Source organism: Pithys albifrons, chromosome 10 (assembly GCF_047495875.1).
Source record: "Pithys albifrons albifrons isolate INPA30051 chromosome 10, PitAlb_v1, whole genome shotgun sequence".
NCBI classification, from domain to species: domain Eukaryota; kingdom Metazoa; phylum Chordata; class Aves; order Passeriformes; family Thamnophilidae; genus Pithys; species Pithys albifrons.
In genome coordinates, this window is record NC_092467.1 from 12,304,522 (window position 1) to 12,323,919 (window position 19,398).

At 40.8% G+C, this 19,398-nt stretch overlaps 1 protein-coding gene across 2 annotated transcripts in view; it reads right to left on the reverse strand.

Moving 5' to 3' along the window:
- Window positions 1-19,156, reverse strand: part of GPSM2 (G protein signaling modulator 2) — a 24,833-nt gene extending 5,677 nt beyond the window's left edge. Inside the window, exons 1-9 of one of the 2 annotated variants that reach the window (XM_071565661.1) lie at window positions 18,948-19,156; window positions 10,673-10,979; window positions 4,553-4,774; window positions 3,544-3,679; window positions 2,941-3,083; window positions 2,336-2,459; window positions 2,121-2,236; window positions 924-1,079; window positions 56-164 (exon numbers count right to left, since the gene is read on the reverse strand). In XM_071565661.1, coding sequence (XP_071421762.1) covers window positions 56-164; window positions 924-1,079; window positions 2,121-2,236; window positions 2,336-2,459; window positions 2,941-3,083; window positions 3,544-3,679; window positions 4,553-4,774; window positions 10,673-10,734 — 1,068 coding nt within the window. In that variant the 5' untranslated portion in view covers window positions 10,735-10,979; window positions 18,948-19,156. Of the gene's footprint in view, window positions 1-55; window positions 165-923; window positions 1,080-2,120; window positions 2,237-2,335; window positions 2,460-2,940; window positions 3,084-3,543; window positions 3,680-4,552; window positions 4,775-10,672; window positions 11,059-18,947 lie in introns of those variants that run through there. The other variant, XM_071565662.1, reaches the window with a different exon arrangement.
- Window positions 19,157-19,398: the final 242 nt, after the last annotated feature.

Sequence of the window (19,398 nt, forward strand, 5' to 3'; positions counted from 1 at the left end):
GAAACCCCTGTGTAAGTGAAAGCAAAAGCCAACAGCAGGAGTATGAAAGTCATACCTCTCTTGAAATCTCCAGGTGCCTTTCTGCGAAATGGATAGCTTGGTCATGATTTCCCAGAGCAGTGTATGCATTCCCTAAACTCCAGCACGCTCTTCCTTCACCAATTCTGAAAAGCACAGGCACATTTTCAGTTACACCTTGACCCCCACTGCGACAATGAGATTGCTGTTCCAAGGAAGGCTGTTATCAGAGCACTCCAACACCAACACAGTAAGTACTGTATTTAAAGGAGTGTGATCTGGGTATTACCATAAATATGAACAATTTAGTCACAATTTTAATTTTTAAGCTCACAGCAAACAAGTCACTCAGTTTTGCAAGCACAGAACACTGTATAACCTACTTTGCTTTTCCTCAGTTAGCATATCTTAGTATTCTTCCTATATTCTGTTTATTGCAGTAGAAGATGTACATTTAAATGTAGTGAAAAATTTTAGTTGTACCCAACACTGTAAAAAAGGCCTTAGAAATCATGATTGTAATATAAACATTACTTGCTACTGTGTTATTCTCCTTTCCCCACCCCTTCCCATATTATTAATTTGTGGACAAGTAGGAGACAAATCCTTATGAAAGTATGCAAAATTATTACAATGAGGTCATGACAGAGGGATCTACTTTTTCTTAATTTACACAGACAACAATGCTGACAGGAGGAGATGTAGAGACAGTTACTCATCAATTTGTCTTTCATCCCAGACTCATTATCTGCAATAACTTAATGAGTAACTTTTGTTTTCCATATGAAAACCAGAGCCCAGCACTGTAAGGAATTCACATTAATTCAGCTGTGACATACAGAACAATGACAGCAGATTTAGAGGCAACAAGATTTGCTCTAAGTGTCACATCTCTTGGGGCTTACTTATCATGTAACTCCTGGGCAATCACAAGGTGTTTCAGATGATAATCAATGGCTTTCTCATAGTCCTGGAGCAGAGTGTATGTGTTGCCCAGGCTGTAGCAGGCCTGTGCTTCCACAGCTCTGTCCTTCAACTGCCGAGCCAGCTGCAGTGTCCTCCTGGAAAAAAGGGGCAGTCACATTAAAAATCACTGCAAGGAAAAGCATTCAGTACTAAAAATCAGTTACACAGCTGAAACACATTGAGACACCTGGCTGACAAGTTACCAGCTGAAAAAGAAATTAGTACCATGTAAACTCTTACACTCTTAGACTTGTAAAGTCTTGCACTGCCCTCCATAAAGTATTTCCATTTACTTCATTTTAGAGAACAGGCTTATCCCTCAAACAGCATCTTTGAATTTTAAATTATTGCTTCATTAATGATTCATAGAAGTTTCCCTGACAGCACACACTTGACACAGTTTACTACCAGTGTTACAATAACTACCTCCCCCATCAGCAGGAGCAGGACAGACCCACACCCACCAAGCCAGGCTGGCTCTGCTGGACCAGAAGAATTCCAGTGCCAAGAGCAATCTGCTCGGTACTAAGGCTTCTGTTCCCATTCATAAAAGAACAGGTAAGCTCCAAAATCCAAGTAAGATGCTAAAAACACCTACATTATATCTTTGCCATGATTTTACTTTCCCAAGTACAGCAGGAACTCTTTAGTGCTGCAGAGATCAAGGGAAAAAGCCTGGATTGAAAATACAGACTAAAGATGTAAATTTGTGTTGCCATGCACCACCTCTCAGCTACAGAGCACACCCGAGGCAGCCACCCAGCCCGGGGAGGAAAGTTGCTCAGATCATTCCAGAAAGACCAGAGGAATCAAGGAAACTCAAACTTGCTGAGACAGTAATGCCTGTGGTTCTAGAATAAAGGGAATAAATGCCATGCAATGGAAAGATGTCTGTCTACAGTGCTGAGAAGAATGTTTAAAGTAACAAAAGAGTTTAAAAATGTATTAATGCCACCCTTCCGTTAAAATAATCAGAACATTTAAGCAGACAGGAAAGAATATTTTTTGCTAAACAAATACGAGGGGGTTTTTTTTATGTTCAGGGGATGGCTATTCTACAGTGAACTACAGTACCAGCCACAACAGAAGTCAACTGTACAAGAGGTATAAATTGTATTTATAAGCAGGCAACTAACTTGTAGTATTCAGCAGCAGTTTCAAATTCACCCAGGAATATGTAGGCATTTCCAAGGTTGCTGTATGCTCTTCTTTCTGCTGATCGATCACCAAATTCTTTTGCAATTAGGAGGCGCTTAAAAATAGGAAACAAGTGCATTATTTACTCCATTTTATACTTCGTCACACACATTTGCATATAGAAATGCATTAAAAAATGCATTCCAAGTTGTACCTGTTCATGCGCTAAAACTGCACTCCTGAAGTTGCCCAGAAGATAGTGTGTGTTTCCTAGATTTCCAAAGGCACGTCCTTGTGCTGCTCTGTCACCCAGCTCTGTTACTATTGTCAGATTTTCCCTGTTTTGGGGGAAAGTGAGAAGAACAGTGACTTTCAAGAGGGGGATTTTTCCTCGTAGTCATTTATATAAAGATTTTTCAAATTATTTAAAGGAAAAGTAGAGGTGTTCTACTTTGGCCTGCTTCAATGGCCTTTACGCAACTACAGACCTGATTAGGAAAATTTTCTGTGAGACATCCTTACTCAAGCCAGTGTGCTCACATCTAGTTACATACAGAAGTATACAAGGTACTGTGGTCTGAGCCAGGTTTGATGAGCACTGCTGGCTTCTAACCTAAGGGAAGGACTTGTGAGGTCCACTAAAACTGAGGGCGTAACAAAAACCAGTGCACTCTCCCACTGAAAAGAACAAATTGACAGGTACCTCAGCTCTGCATAGAAACATTCCACAGTTTAGCTCGTGACCTACAAATCTCCCATATTCTAATGAACAACACGATCACATTCTCCCAGTCCCCAACATTTAAAGCTACTACTTACTCATAATAATTTGCAGCTTTTTGTAAAGCATTTTTTACATCATCTGGAAGTTCCCCTGGATCATGAGTCCCAGCACTAGCTACATTTTTCCCCTTAGAGTGATACACATTTCCCAGATTATAGAGTGCTCTTGCTTCTCCAACCTAAACCAAAAGTAAAATAAAGCATTAACATTTCATGCTTCAAAATCTTTCATCACAACAACTATTTGTACAATGTACAGATAGGAAAAAAGTTTGTTAACTACTCATCCACACACACTACACTCTGCCCGTTCTGAACATGCTCTTCCCACCCACACAGTGATGTCCCTCAATGCAACTGTTACTTCCTTTTTAGCTGCAAGACACATAATAATTCCTGAAGTCAACTGCCATTAAAAATTAACCTAAGAACAAACAAACCACAAAATAAGGTAATGTTTAACCTGTATTTACAGTTTTCCAGGTGCAAACAACTATATTACAACTTGCTGTCTAGAAGAAATAATTGAATATTCACTATATTTACTTCACTCTGAAAGGTGGCACATGCCTTATCAGTACAATAGGGTTCAGAAATGTGTGTTAACAATTTACTTCCAGATTCCCACACAACTCTTACCTTATCATTAAGCTCTCTGGAAATATCCAGATGTCTCTGACAGCAAACAATAGCTTCTTCAAAATTCCCAAGTACCTTTAAGGTGTTGCCCAGATTCCCACTAGCTTTAGCTTCTCCCAGGAGATCTCCAATTGTCCTAAAATTGCAGAAATGAAGTATCCAGAAAATAGTGTACAATTTGAAACCAGGCAGATGATCAATGTATGATAGATGATTACATGAATTATGATCATATACTTGACATTTTTTTTAGTTTGTGTCTTTTATGAAGAGAAGGGAGAAAATAGGGAGAAAATTCTGAATGATGATGCAGAAAGACAGTCCCAGCATTAGGAATAAAGATTTAACTGCATCTGAGTTTTACCTGACTATCACAGTCTCCTATGACTTACAAGACACACCAGTGTCCCAGAAAGCCTGGAGGCACCAGTACATTCCTGGGTGCTAAGCCAGACTAAGGCAAGAGACTCCCACCGAACCCTCTGACTTGGACAAATTCCCGCAGTGTCACAGCACTTGAGGCAGGGGGAAGAACAGATCTGTGCCTTAACTGAGGTTAAGTACATTAGGTGTCTGTGTCTTTTATTGGATTTATACCAAACCAGTAAAAGTAAGATGCATAAATATCATATGAAACACACAAGGGTTTGATTTCACAGCGAGTTTTACACAGATAAACATGAGAGCAGCTTAACATTCTGGAGAACTAGAAATACTGGGTTTGAGAAACAGGAAAGGTTAAAGAAAGGGTGGATTTAAAGAAGCCACTTAATTACCCAGAAATCTGGTGAGGCCTCAGTCAGTCCTAGGATTATGGTGCTGGACCAAGTATTAGCTGCCAGGTTAGAGGGCAACCAACTGACCTGCCAGACCCCCCACCCTCTGCCACCACCATGTTCACTCATTAGCCAGTATTAATAGCAGGGTTTGGCAGGAAAAGGAACAGTCAACTGCTCATCTCTACAGGAATGGGATGACATAAAGAAAACGGTTGAAGATGTAAGATCACCTTGCAAGAGTTAAATCATGGTGGTGGTATTCCAAGGCCTTTGCATATTCATGCAGGTAGAAATAGGCATTGCCCAGCTGGCTGTAAATCGCACTCAGGGTGCGCAGATCTTCGGTTCCAACCTGAACAGCAGCTTCAAAGAAAGACACGCCAGCCCGGCAATCCCCGGCTTTGCACAGGCGCTCCCCCTCCAGAGCCAGCTCCAGGCAGGACGCCTCCATCCTGCACAACACAGCAGCAAGCACAATCACTCCAAATGCAGCACTCTGCCCCTCACCTGAGTTCTGAACAGGGTCTTTTACTCAGAGGGCCTCTATTTGTTTGTACAACCAATGAGCTTTGCATTATAATGTTACAGAAATTTGGGCTGAAATGGAAATTGCAATTTCAGTGGTGATGAGCAAACATAACATTAGAACAAACAGCTTCAACTTCTTGTTTTCTTTCTTTTTCAGTCTCGGGGAAGAAATCCAAACACTGCTTTATTCATAAAGAGCACCCACAGGATTAAAAAATGCAATTTTCACCATCTAAATAACTTCAGAAGTGTGATCTAGAAATCAAGCTATTACTGACAAATACAATTTTGACAAATGTAAGCACTTTAATTTTTAGGCTGATAGCACAGTTGCCTGCAAAATGTTTTACAGAAAAGAAATTAGACTATTCTGTGTATCAAAGACCATGATGAATTTTCCCCAAACTGTTCCCTATGTAATTCAATACTCCTTGGCACTTAATTTCGAATACTGGCACTGCTATGAAAATTCTCAAGTGTAAGAAAAAAACATCTACCTTCAATTAATGACAAAATATATGTCAATTCAAGTTACTTCACTGATACAGCATTCCAAAACCCACCGGAGTATTGTTTATTATTGTGAAAAAATAATTGTGTAATTATATAGGTAGAAAATACTTCGGTATGGATGAATTTGCAGATTACACTTTGAACAGTGAATAAAGAAGCTGATAGAGAGTACAGTGACAAAAAACATTCACATGCACTTTTGCCACTGTGAATTCAGGCATACAAAATGTAACATTTTGTAAATGTTAATGATCATATACAAACATATCCTACTTTCCAGTTCTGGGATGCAAGGGAGGTAGGGGAGAGAAGGGGGAGGAGGTCTCAGTCTTGAATCAATATGGTTCTCTGGCTTTTTCGAGATTCAAGCATTTTTCAAAGCTTGCAAAAATGTCATCATTCTATTGTTCAAAATTTTTTCAAAAAGAAAACTCACTAAGAGACATTCTGTGATTGTTTAAAAAGCATGTGCTAATATTGCCAAAAAGTGGACAATCCAATGCTGGGATTCCCAAAGGTATTTTAATGGCAACACCAGACAACAGCTGTTTTGACAAGAGAGAGTGATGAAATATTTAACATATCTAAAATTCTTACATTTCTTTATTTTCCTAAACTGGAAAAAAATAGATCATAAAAAATTCAACTCAAACCTGAGCAGGAATAAGGTATTTTCGAAAAATCCAATGACTTCCAAGAGAACTAGAGGAATTCAGATCATAAGTACAATAAGCTACCAACAGAAATAGCACCATACCTGCTGCTCTTCGACATTCCACAACTTAAGCACAAAGAGATGACAGACATATTTAACTCTTGAAATGACAAGCCCTGTGTGCCTGGTAGTTGGTAAAGATGCCGACAGCGAGAGGGAGCTTGGGCATGAAGTTTTTCCCAGGCCCAGCTTCTCAGGTTGGATATCCATAACACATGCAGTACTTTCAGCTTTGGAAACTCTTCTCAGAGAAGTTAAAACACTCCTATAACACACCACCTGGTTTTCACTGCATTGTTCATGTGTTGAAGGTAAGACAGAAAAAGGCAGAAATGCTTAAGTACAAGGCAGGAATGATTACACCATCAGCAACTGAAGGTTTAGGATTTAAAACACTTCATTGGGTAATCTTAATCCTATTCCAAAGAGGTTCTCTCCGGGCACCTCATGTTAACTGACACGTCCAATTAGAGTGACAGCCAGAAAATATGGCGCTTCTTACTGCAAAGACTTAGATCATTCCACAGCCACACTCAGTTCTTCAGATTTTTAGCTTCAACAGCTAAAAAGGGCAGAACTTTGACAAAATGTGTGTGACATAAGAGTCAAAATGCTGCACTGGACTCCACTTCTATAAATTAATTTATTCCATAAAAAATAGAAATCATATTTTGACTTGCAACTGTGACGCATCAACCACGTGATCCGTGAAGAAAAGGCACTAAGATGATGTCAAAGGGTGCTGTGCTCCAGGAACTCCCCTGACAGGCTGCACTCAGCTCATCTCACACTACCCCAAACACTCCAACTGCCAAGGCAGCACTGCCATTTCCTCAGGGAAGTTGAAACATAATCCTTTGACATCAAACCCCAGACTCGAGTGTGGTGTATGAAAATGGAAGATCTGCATCTTTTCATACACACAAACAACTATGAAGCAAAAGGCTTATATCCAGACTGATGAAAATCAGCTGTTATTACAGTGTTTCAATTCAACCAGAATTACAGGAAGTAAATGAAAATGGGAATTAGTAATTGTGTGAGTGAAAAAAGAACTCAAAATTTAACTTTACTCTTGAGCCCAACTCTAGAAAGGTTGTGTAAACAGGCTGCCAGAATCTGTACAGAAAATTAAACTTTAATTCCATTTGGATCCATTCTTACTGACCTATTTCAAAATCTAAATAAGCTATAAAAAATAGAATAGAGAAAATTAAACATTTATTTCCACAGTCGTCTGCATTCAATATTAATATTTTATAAATGTTATAGAAGAGCTACAAAATCATTCGGTTATTTTAAAAGCTTGATAGGCTTATCCCTCAGGTATCAAAACTGGGCTCAGAAAAGGTTTGGTTTGGACTTGGTTTTTTTCTTCCTTTCTGCTAAGTAAAGGAGATATGCAAATAAACACTTATTGTTTTGCTTTGCTGGTTTTTTTTTAAGATTTATGTAGGTATTTTCCATCTGTCACTATAATGGTTAAATAGCATGTTGGCAGAGTAGACAGGGCTAGGTAATCAATGTTTTAAGAAGTCATTAAATAGTTACAAGGAGAATATGACATTACTTCTCTGTTCCAGGGCTGAAGTGAATTATTTACTCAACACCCAATGGCCAAACAAAAGATACATTGAATCTGCAGAGAAGAAGAGAACAAGGCCCATTCATCTGGGTACTTCTAATGGAATTCTGTTCCTGCTGAACAGGATAACCTTCCCCCAGATATTACTGTGGAACTGCTCACACAGGGCTTCATTTTGCTATTCTGTTTATAGCTGCCTGGACCTGTTCTCCAAAAGGCTGGCATCTTCTGAATAATTTCTCATTTGTAAAACTACCTCATCCTTATCTGTTCCTCTAAGCTTTTCCTCTTGCCTGGCTCTTTTTTTTTCTTTTCATTTTTTACCCCTGTTCTTCTCTGGCCTCCTTCACATTCTCATTTAAATCTTTACCCTTATAAAAATATAAACCCTAAACATGTCGCCTTCACCCTGACCTCCCTGGTTGTTTCTCCCATTTTGGAGTCTCCCTCCCTTTAGCTGTTCCGATCTTACAATGAAACCAGAAAGCTGGTAAGAAACAAGGCAACAGAAGAAGGCACCAAGACTCACTGATTACTACAGTCTCTAAATACAATTCAGGTGTAGTCACTTCAATTCCCAGTAAGAGGACTTTTTGCTCTTGAGGGGGAACAAGGTTACCATCAATTTGCCAAGAAACACGTAACATACCTAGACACAAACCAATCTGCCCTATTACATCCCTTTAGTTCAGGTGCAGAGCATTACTAATTCCCCAGCATCCTGTAATAAAGCTACATACCATTCCTGACTCCTGCCCTACTCTTGGCTCCCCCCTGGAATGCAGAAGCCTCCCTGCTGACCACTTCAAGGAGCTTCACCTCCACTGCAACGCTGGTTCCCTCAAACTGCTTGATGGCAAAGTCAGAAACAAAACAACACACACACACAGAAACACACACCTGAGGTTTGGGTTCTTTTGCTCCAGTCAAGATAAAAGCAGTTACAAGGTTTTGGTATATAAATTTAACAGGCCAAGACAAACAAGCTCTACAAATATTTGCTTTACAGATCATTTATTAGTCCTATTTAGTAACATCAGCATTTTATTTCCAGTCACTAAACTACAAAAGAAAAAAAATAGTGTCCTTCCACCAGCATCAGCATTTTTATAGCTGTTAAAGTGACATGGGTCAAGTACTGTGGGGAGAAAGAATCAGCTTGCACAGTCAGAAACAGACCCATAGTAAAGCCTTTCCTTAGGAGTGGGCCACCAGCCTCTCCTAAAAACAGTTCTAATGGATTGCCAAAAAGAAGGAAAGGGCCAAGTCACAGGTAAGTGAGCCTGGGACAATATCTGTAGCTAAAAAAATTTTAAAACTGGTAACATTCCTCCATCTCAGTAATTTATAACCTACTATTTCCTGCATTAAGTTTTAAACAGCAACAAAATTAATCTGTCCAAATTAAATTTTAATTTAAAATTGTAAAAATTAATTATGATTATTAAATTAAATCATCATAAAGTTCCAGTTTAACATATTGAATTAATTTGCAGTTTCTCCAAATTTTAGAATATATTAATATTTTTTAAAATTTAAAGTATTATGGCATAATGTTTTTTTAAATATCAGTAAGATTACAGTGCTTAGAGAAAGGTTTAATAAGGCCATTAATATTTTACTGTTAATATTTTTAATTGGTATCTTTCAAGCCTGTCCTGAAATACAGCATAAAGCAGTAAGACATTTTGCCCTGAATGTGCTTGCCAATTTTTTGGAAGTTATTTTTGGCTTGTCAATTTAAACCAGACAATTGGCTATGACGCTTTTTTCATCCAATTACTTCTATAATCGTACCCTGACCAGCCCCTGCTTTATTGAGAAGTGAGCAAGTGTCTTCTGGAGTTGTCTGGGGAGGGTCTCTTGCATCAGCAACAGTGTGGGTGAACACAGAGCAATGCTGGGAGTGGGTGCGTTACAGAGACACGCAGCACAGAAGAACCATCATGCTCACACACTTAGGGATTCCTGCTGTCTATAAACATTTTAGCAAAATAAAGTGAGCAGACAGTAAACTACAGTTTATTTGCCATGTTTTCTCCTTACTGACCATGACAAAGCTGCTCCTGCTGACTGCACTGCCAACCAGAACACGGCACTTCTAAGAAATGGAAGAGAAGACCGATGTAACAGGAATGTAACATTGTCAGAAGCTTTCAAAAGTAAACTTAAGCATGTGCTATCTTACAAATATGGGTAGTGCCTTATTGCTGTTAGCCAGCTGGAAAAAGGCCTCCAAAGCAAGGATGACCAGGGTGGAGGTTGAATCACACTTTTTATGTCTTTTTAAAACGATCATTCTGGTGTTCCCATGTCCCTTCCTGTTGAATGAGCTGCAGGATTCACCCTTCCAAACCCCACACACTACACAATGCTGCTGTTGTTGAGGTTCATTAGAGGGAGGCTGCAATGCTCACACGTTGTGCCACGTCTCTAAAGGGGGTTCAGACAAAAAGTGATAAAAGCTCTCAGAAGGGAAATCACATACCTTGTTCACTTGCAATAACAGTGCTTTGAGTCTAGGGTTTCAAAGCAGTTTCCATCTATCAATTAAGTCTCTTCATTTTAAAGCAAGGAAAGCACTGCTCAAGGTGACAGCATGCCTAAAAATCCACCGTTTAAAGAAGCAATAATGGGATACGAACAGAGAACTTTAGAATATAAAACTTAACAACAAACTGCATAGGCAGTCCCACAGCTAGAAGAGGGAGCAGGTATTGCCCTGCAGGGCTCATACTTCAGATCATTCTACTTGAAATACAAAGAAATACAGACAATTATGTACCATTCTGCTATCATGCACAGTTCCAGTACTATACAATCATGTAGCTATATTAATATAATCTGCTACATAGCAAAAGTACATTTTCATCACTCAAAAATCAGTAAGACAAAGAAGTGGTTCAGTTGCAATAGCTAACAGAGATACCAAACTATTTGTTGCAACTTGTTTAGTTTTCTATTATTCAGCACACTTACCCATCTACAGTAAAACAAGCACAGCCTTACCTGTATCGCACGTGGAAGGAGCGATCCTCGCGCATGCTTATCCAGACATTACTGTCCTCCATGGAGCTGCATTGTCAGTAGAGAAAGTACTACTGTCCTGTAGCAGGGTAAGTGCTCCAGAGAACTGTTGTCAGAACACCATTCCAAGTAGTTTATCAAGAAGCTGGAGTAAAGATATCCTAAGCTCCTGTAGAAAAACTCTTCTTTATTACCCAGATAAGGAAGTTGCTGCCAGATGCACCTCACACCTTCAGAAATGCTCACACTCTTTCACCTGTGGCCCTTCAAGCTCCATTCAGCTGCGTCTCTGCAAAGGGAACACAAGATGCTTGGCTTGAAGTCTCATAGTTAGTTAATAACTCATAACCATTTGGAGCTGATGTAAAAGCATAACATTGCTCCTACCAAGCAGGAAACATCAATCAAGAACTGAGAGGCAGAGCCAAAGCCTTCTACATATATATGGCAATTCCTGTAGGCAAGTGAAGAAAGCAAAGGAGGTTTAACAAAAAACAACACTCTCTCTTCTCTTGGGAACTTGGAATAATTTACCCTTGTTAGTATTCTTTGGCCTCAGGAAGTTCCAAGAAAAAAGCTTAAGTGTAAAAGCTACAGAATGAAAGGCATAACATAGAACAGATGACAAACTGATTTACACATGAACATTGTTACTGAAACCCTGATAATCAGCTGAAGGCCCTCTGCAGTGAGAACTATAATGCAGAATTCCATCTGGAGGTCATCCACTCTGGAGACTGTCCCACCTGGAATACTATGAGCACAGCAGCCAGCAAAGACTTAGGCTCTTCCCTTTTCCCCTCCCTGCTCCCAAAAGAAAGGAGGAAGGTATGAGGGCTTGGGAGGTGAGGGGTGTTGTGTTTACACTGTCTTGTTTCCAAAATGCTGCAGCATCACGATACGAGCTCCAAACTCTGCTTAAAAGGGATTGCAGCAGCCAACACGTAGACATTAGACATGTTTAGGCTGGTTGGGAAAAGATTAATAGAAAAGAAACTGTATTCAAGTGTCTACCCACTTTTAAACATATTTTTAGTAGAGATAGTGACGTATTTATTGCTCAGTACTAATATTACTTTCCTTTGCAAATAAACATGTAGTTGTGTAATTCACAAATGCATATTTCATCAGGAGACTGCAGAGGTGTCAAAAGACAAAAACAGAGCTCAGATTCAGAGCTGTCACCAGAAGCAAAGCAACCCTCTATATTTAATTGTCAATGTAGGCCATGTCTTTTTCTCATTAGTTTTATCAAGTTCCAACAGTGAAGATTCCTGCTTCCCATCATACTCTACCTTCACAGCAGCCCTCAAACAGACTATCCACATTCTTCCAATTAAAACTATTTTGACTTTCCACGCTCATCACTAGAATTATTTGGCATCAACAGGTGGGTGTGGGTGTATTTTTGCAATTAGGAAGCGTGACATCTCCAGTTTACAATCCCACTGCAACCCACACACTGGGCAGACTGAGTTACAGCTATTTATTCTCCGGAAGTTTGTCCAAACTTCATATCAGATAACTCATACACACAGAGGTATGAGATGTATGCACCCCGTCTGCAGCAACCATCTGTGAGCATTCCTGATGCCATTTTAATTAAAAAAAGAGTGATAATGAGAAGTACATCAGAACACCTGCATTTATTTAAATATCAGTTATTTTTAGCAGCACATTTCACATCAGCTGTTTGTAGCTTTACTGTATCTGAGCTACACTTCTGTCCTCATACTTAACCCTTATCCTGTGCCTTGATGCCACCATCTCTCACCAGCTGGAAGCACCACTCCTGCTTTCTTCCCTTCTTACTGGCCATAAGGCACATTCCTAATCTTGGGAGGGTGATGCAGACACACCCACATTGGCCAACACATCATCACATATCCAACAGAAATTACTGGGTCTGGTCTTCATACCTCGCTTCTTCACCCACAACTCATTAGGATGTCAATTACTCCTTCAGCCATGCTAATGTGTAATCAGTAAGCAAACTTACAGCATATTAATTAGAGTGATGAATTCAAAATTCCAGAGGTGGAAGTCGAACACTTCATAGATGGCATCTCTCAGTTGTCAACTGGCTTTGGGAGGATTGTGCTACAGCAAACTAAGCCTTGCTCTTTCAACTGATGCACTTCAACTACTGAGAAACTACTGAGAGTATCTCTCTGTAACCGGCCTTGCTGAGCTGGTGATCACCATGGAATGTACTCAGGGGACACGGGGCTTCAGCAGCCAAGCCAGGCAAAATAACTGACATCAGGAGAAGTTCTGAGCTGTCAGCATCACCTGTTTCACTGTCAGCTTTCTCCTAAACTTGCATTTTTAATTAAAATTTCATGTAGGCTGAAAAAACCACTAGGGGCTTGCAAGAAAAAAAATCTGTATTAATGCAATGCAGCTGCCTTAAATTCTTCTCACCACACCTCTGGCAATGCAAAATACATATTCGTGTTAAAGAGGTACCTTTCAGGAAATCATAAATAGAAAACTGAAGTTGAATACACAACCTTAAAATGCCATTTTACTATTCTAGCTGTCAAATGCAGAAGTCCTACTTTGTTTTAAATTTCCAAGTAGCAACAAAATGCCAGTAGAGAAAAAAAGGCTGGGGCCTCCTTCAGAAGTGGAAAATTAAACTGGTGTTACTGATCACACAGTGGTGTGATACCAAAACCAAAACGAACACCAGCACCAGAACCACCAACCCCCCCAAATCAAATCAAATGAAGCAAGACAAAGGTCAGGCAATCAAATGTGGCAGCCAGTTCAAAGCCCACAACAGACAAAACATGCACTTCATCAAGTCGTTATTACGAGAAAATGGTGAGCCCTAGTTAGGGATTACCCACCCTGGATAAAAAGAGCTAAGGGATCTTCAATTAAACCATCAGAAAAACGGAACTTTGCCTCAATTCAAGGCTCTATCTAAAAAAAAAAACCCACCTACTTATCACTGTCAAAAAGTCACTTTTCATTGTTCCACTAAATCACAGATTTATACAGAAGCTTGGGGTTTGCATGATGGAAGTACAGCTCAACCTTCCCTGCACTGAATCAGCAAAACATATGCTAAAACTGGAGTGAGGTTTCCTTCCCCAAAGCCTGTATGCAGGCTAATAGTTCTGGTTACTGCAACCTCCAGACAAGCATTTCACATTTTAAGGCATTTTCCATTTCAGCGAGAATTGATTGCACACTACGAATTTTCTCACTATGGCAGACAATCACTTTCATCAGTTTGCAGTTCTCAGTTACACAGAATGTCTATGACAGATCCCTTCATTTTAACTTTTGACAGAAAATAGTATTTCCACACAGGTGCAACTTCCTCAGCAAGCAACAGAAAGCCACTACTGCTATTTATTAGCAGTGTACCAAATAATCACAATACAGTGGGAGAAGATTATTTTTACCACCTGCATTGCCTTAAAATGGTACATTTCCACACATTCATCTGCTCCTTCCCTCAACCCACACCTTCCTTTTTGGAGTTTTTCAGATGATTAAATGTATTGCTGTGCTTATCCACAGTCACATGGCTGGCAGGCTGACAGATCCTGGTCATTTGGGGGCTGAACAGTTCCCTTCTTTCTGCCTTTCCCTAAAGGAGACGATCAAGTCCTGCCTTCTCTGCCCATCTGCTGCTCCTCACAAAGCTACGGGAAAGGAGCTCCTGCCAAATGAAGTCATCGCTGAGAGACTCAAAGGCTACTTGGAGGAAAGTACAGACAGAGGCAGATCAACTGTACAAATTGTATTTCCTTAGAAAAACTTTCCTTATTAAAACTTTTCTTAGAAAAACAGAAATTTGTTGATTCATGATTAAGGTGAATTTCACATGTGTGAACTAAGTTTGAATTTCCTTTGGGGGAAGATGCTACAGCTTGGGTAGGGAAAAAACCAACCAACAAACAAACCCAAACAAACAACAAAAAACAAAAACAACAACAAAAAAGCTTGGATTACCTGAAAACAAAACAGAGCTTTGCATACCCTGTAGAGGAAGACACAAATTACTCAACAAAATAACCCACCGGTGTAGCTGACACAAGTTTACCATAACAAGCATGTTTATAATACAGATATTTCTGCAGACAGTTAATGTAAGCCTTCTATTTAAATCCTGAACTAAGGCAATCCCCCACTACAATAAAATAAGAAAGAAAGAGAACACGAAGTGCCAGCACAATATAATTAATATCCCCATCATAAAACTAACTAATCAGGCAACTTGAAACTCATTTTATATGCAGCAAGATTAAGATTTAAGATACAAGAAAATAGCAGAAAAATATCTTCTCTTTACTTAAAAAAAGGAGCACAGACAGAATAATTCATAATTTTTCACATATTTGATATCTCAAGGTAATAGGATTCCTTATTCTTTTTTTCAAAATCAGAACAAGTTCCAATTTTCTTTACCAATTCTCACTCATAGACTAAAACCAAATACTGTGGTGCCTTCTTTCCAAGCATCCCACAACTGGAAATGAGATTTGCATTTAAGTACTTTGAAATAAAGTGCTTAACTGCCACAATGGACTGCAATGACATTTCAGAACAAAGTAACAACAGATTCTTCTATTCATACCAAAAGTTGAAAGTGTATTCCTACAAAATCTGTAAGTTTTGTTACAAGTTCTGAAGGTAATTTGAACATTGCTCCTTCAGGAATATCTCATCATGCAAATTAACATATACAAGGCCTCTCCCAGGCAACGAGACACTTCCTAGACTACCTTCAGTTTGGGAAATGGAGCATGTTACACAGTGTGAAAGAACACCACATGGGAAGAGTTCTGCACAAAAGGTTGGCTAACTGCACTTCAGCTGATAGAGCAAGTCTCTCTGATAAAATGTTCCAGCCAGCTCAACTCCTTCTTGGCCTATAACATCTCTTATAAGAGATCCTGGTACGTAAAAGACAAAAACCAAGCAGATTGTACAAGCACCTTACAGAGAAATGAAAAAAGTTACCTTAAGATTGCATACATTTAAAAAAATAATAATCCTGAGACTCACTGGCAATTTAAGTGAAGCAACACAGCTGCTATTTCAGATTTCCTTCTTCACACTGTGATGCTCAGCATAAAGAACTCATTCCTAATCCAGCAAGGTTCTATCCTGCAAGGAGCAGATGTAGCTGTCTCAGAATCTGCGTTACACAACTGAAATGATCCATGATAGTTCAATGCCAGCAGCATTTCTTGGTGCATCTCCTGTGCCCCTCAGTTCCCAAGCACTGACAGTCACCATTAACTGTCCTCTCTAATGAGTCCTCAGCAGAACAAGGGACAGCTACAACCTGTAAAAACTACTGATGTGTGGGGCAAACACCTGTGAACAGACTGCACTGAGGAGACATCTTCGTTTTTCATATTTGCTTCTTACAGACACAAGTACAGTGTATTTATAGCTCATCACCTATGTAGATTTAAGGAAAACAGCCTTTGTTGAGATGCCAAGTTGTAAATTGCTTTGCACATTTATTCTAACACTGGGATGCAGCTGCAAATCTACTCAGAATGTACTCACTGCATTTTCTCCCCTCAGTGTGTGATGGCCACTGGAATGGAGTCCATTTTGCCCCCATTGCCCATGGATTTATCCACCAGGTACGTGCAATATTACACTGATATAACTGATCACAATTGTGCATCCTCCAACAACCAGTGACCACTAGGTAAGACACAGGATCCAAAGTGCTACATGCAAGGAACAAACTCCCTAACAGTATAATACCAGCAGGGCAATGGTAGGGAAAAAAATGCCACAACAGAAATAGTAAAGAAATAAAATAAATTTAGTGAGCCTTCTTCATAAATCACGTATGGTTTATATTCCCTGTAAATCAGCTGCATGAAAGCTTTCCTTCCTATTACCAAAGTTTATAATACACACAAGTTTTATTATGTGAACAAGAACCACATTCTTCAAACACTGCCAAATTTGAGTCCCAAGAGGCAGCTTGACGTTAATCATCTGTTCAACACTACAGATGTTTCAGACCATGTCATATCTTAACAGTCTTTCCACTTCTGTTTTTCCTGTATTTCACAGTCCTAATATTGTGGCCTTCCACAAAATACCAACCTTTTTTCCTTTTTGGGTACTATCATTTGCAGAGCAGACTTGCTATTAAATGGCTAAAGAAAAGTTCAGGGTTTTTTCTGGCATCTGGTCTCTTTTTTCATTCACAGGAACAGTTCCAGCAATTGGTTCATCTCTTGAAAAGTCTCAAGACCAACACTTACTCCTCAAACAAAACCAATTTCATTATGATTTTAAGCCTAAAAGCTACTGGAATCAAGAACACAGTTATCAGATCTGGGCAGAACTGACTAAGTTGTGTAAAGTGAAAGTGACCACACAAGGGTTACAAAATCCTGAACGACAAAAAGTACAAATATGTTGACTATTCAATTTAAAAAGTAGAAGACTAGGAGAAACTACAAAATTGTCCAGTTTTAAGCAAAACAGAAAAAATCCAAATAAGCTATTAAAAAAATAAAACCTCCCTACACGTTCAGTAGTTAAAACTACAGACACACAACATTTATTTTTTGGAAAACAAGACCCATTTCTTACTAAAACTTCTCCTTTCTAACTAGTGACAGGCCAAGGTGCTCTCTGAAACATACTGTGCTGTCATTTGGTGACACAAAAGGCTGAGAATTGACATTAGAAACAGTTCCAGCAAAATAAGAATATATTTCCACTCTGATAAACTGCAAGAAGACTCAGGTTCAAAATTGCATTGTTCCCTGCCACATGCCACAAGAAACAGGTTTCCTATGTTTTTGCAATGCTTTTACTCGATAGTCATAGTAGGAGATGAGCTTGCTCACTACCAAAAGAAAATCTATGTAAGGAAAGAAATGTTCCCTCTAAATACCTCAGGAAAAAAAGAAAAAGAAAAGCATTACCAACTTCAAGCCAAGTGACAATGAGACAAGAACAAAATGGTAAAAGGTATCAATGAAAAGCTTTTCAAAACTTCCTTCAACCTTCTAACCATCAAGTTGTGAAGCAATTCCCCAGTAAGAATAACAGGAATGTACAATCCTAACCAGTTTTAGGATGCTTAGACTTACAAGAGCATTTAAACAACAGCATGTTAAATAAAGCAACAGACAAGACTCACACAAGTTTCTTCCAGTTCTATGAAGCCGTCTTAGGTTTCAGGTAAGTTTTGTCCCAGCTTTACACGGAAGTAACTAAAAGTACAAAGTTCTTCCCACCAAAGAAGGATGAATATGTATAGTTCAGAAAACTTGGTAACCATTAATTAAACCAGTAGAAAGGAACAGTGGTACAGGCCTACAAATTAGTTTAAACATACTATAAAAATATGTAAGAAATTAACATAGCAGGACAGCATGATCAGGACTTTTTTGGCTAGCATTTACAGTTCTAATAAAATTATGACTGCAACAAGAGGTACAAAGTTTCCAGACAAAACTTAAGGACGGACTGAAATTTCTTCACTGATCTTTTTGAGATGCAAGACTCAGCACGTTCTTCCAAATTCTGAGATGGCTGCACAGCTCTCCATGGCAACCCCGGATACAGGAGCGCAGCAGGCCCTGGCAAGAATCTCACAGAAACAGCACATCAGGATGAAAAACCTTCTAAAGCAGAAGAAAGACCACAATCTGAAGGTGGGGTAAAAGTTGCGTCTTGAGAACCAGGTCAATAAAGGGATAAAGAACGGCTTCTGATTTACTACGCTCCTCCACTGAAAAAGTGACTAAGCAAAAGCAGGAGGGGAGGAACTACAGTAACAAAGGCTACAGTCTAGTGGATAAATGAGAGTAGGTCTGGTATCATCAGAGTCCAGATATGCCACACCATAACACCCAACTCCGGCTCCTGCAGAGTTTGGAGCTCGCTCCGCTGTGCCGGGTGAGCCTCCGGTTCCGCTTCTATGAACAACCTGTTGCACTCCCGCCCTTACATTTTTATTTCCTATCCATCACACGTATCCAAAGCACAGCACAACTGATCGGAGCTGCCTGTTGGTCCCGGCTCCCTTCAGCGACCACAACACAGGGCCCCTCCTGCCTTTGTTCCCGGAGGGAGCTGGCGGTGTCGGCAGCCCCGGCCCGGGCACGGAGCGGTGCCCCGTCACTGTGTTCGCCAACACACCGCACCGACCCGCTCAGCGGCGGCGGGGAGGGCGAGGAGGGCGGTGCGGCCCCGCCACGGCCGCGCTCGGAACTCCTGTCCTGGCACCCAGCGCTGCACTCACCTGAGTGCCGGGCAATGCCGTGCGGGCCGGGGAGCGGTCGGGGCCGGCGGTGCCGTGCGGGGCCGGGGAGCGGTTCGGAGAGCCGTGCCAGGCCGGCCGTGCCGAGCGGAGCCGGCGCTCGGAAGGCCGGGGTGGGCACTCCCGCTGCCCACGCGCAGCCGCCGCTCGGAGCCGCCAAAGGCCGGCCCGCCCTGCGCGGGGCCGCGGAACCCAACGGCTCGCGGCGCGGGCGCGCGTCATTCGCGCGGGCCAATGGGGGCGCAGCGGGGCGGGAGCCGCCACCGCCCGGCCCGGCCCGGCCCCGCCCCGAGTGCCCGCCCGGCCCGGCCCGGCCCGGCCCCGCCCCGCCCCACGTGCCCGCCCATGCCAGCCCAGGCCGTGGGTGGAATAAGGCAGCAGGGATGGAGGGAGGGAGGGGAGCGCTCGGCCGCACTGGTGCCCGGAGGAAAGT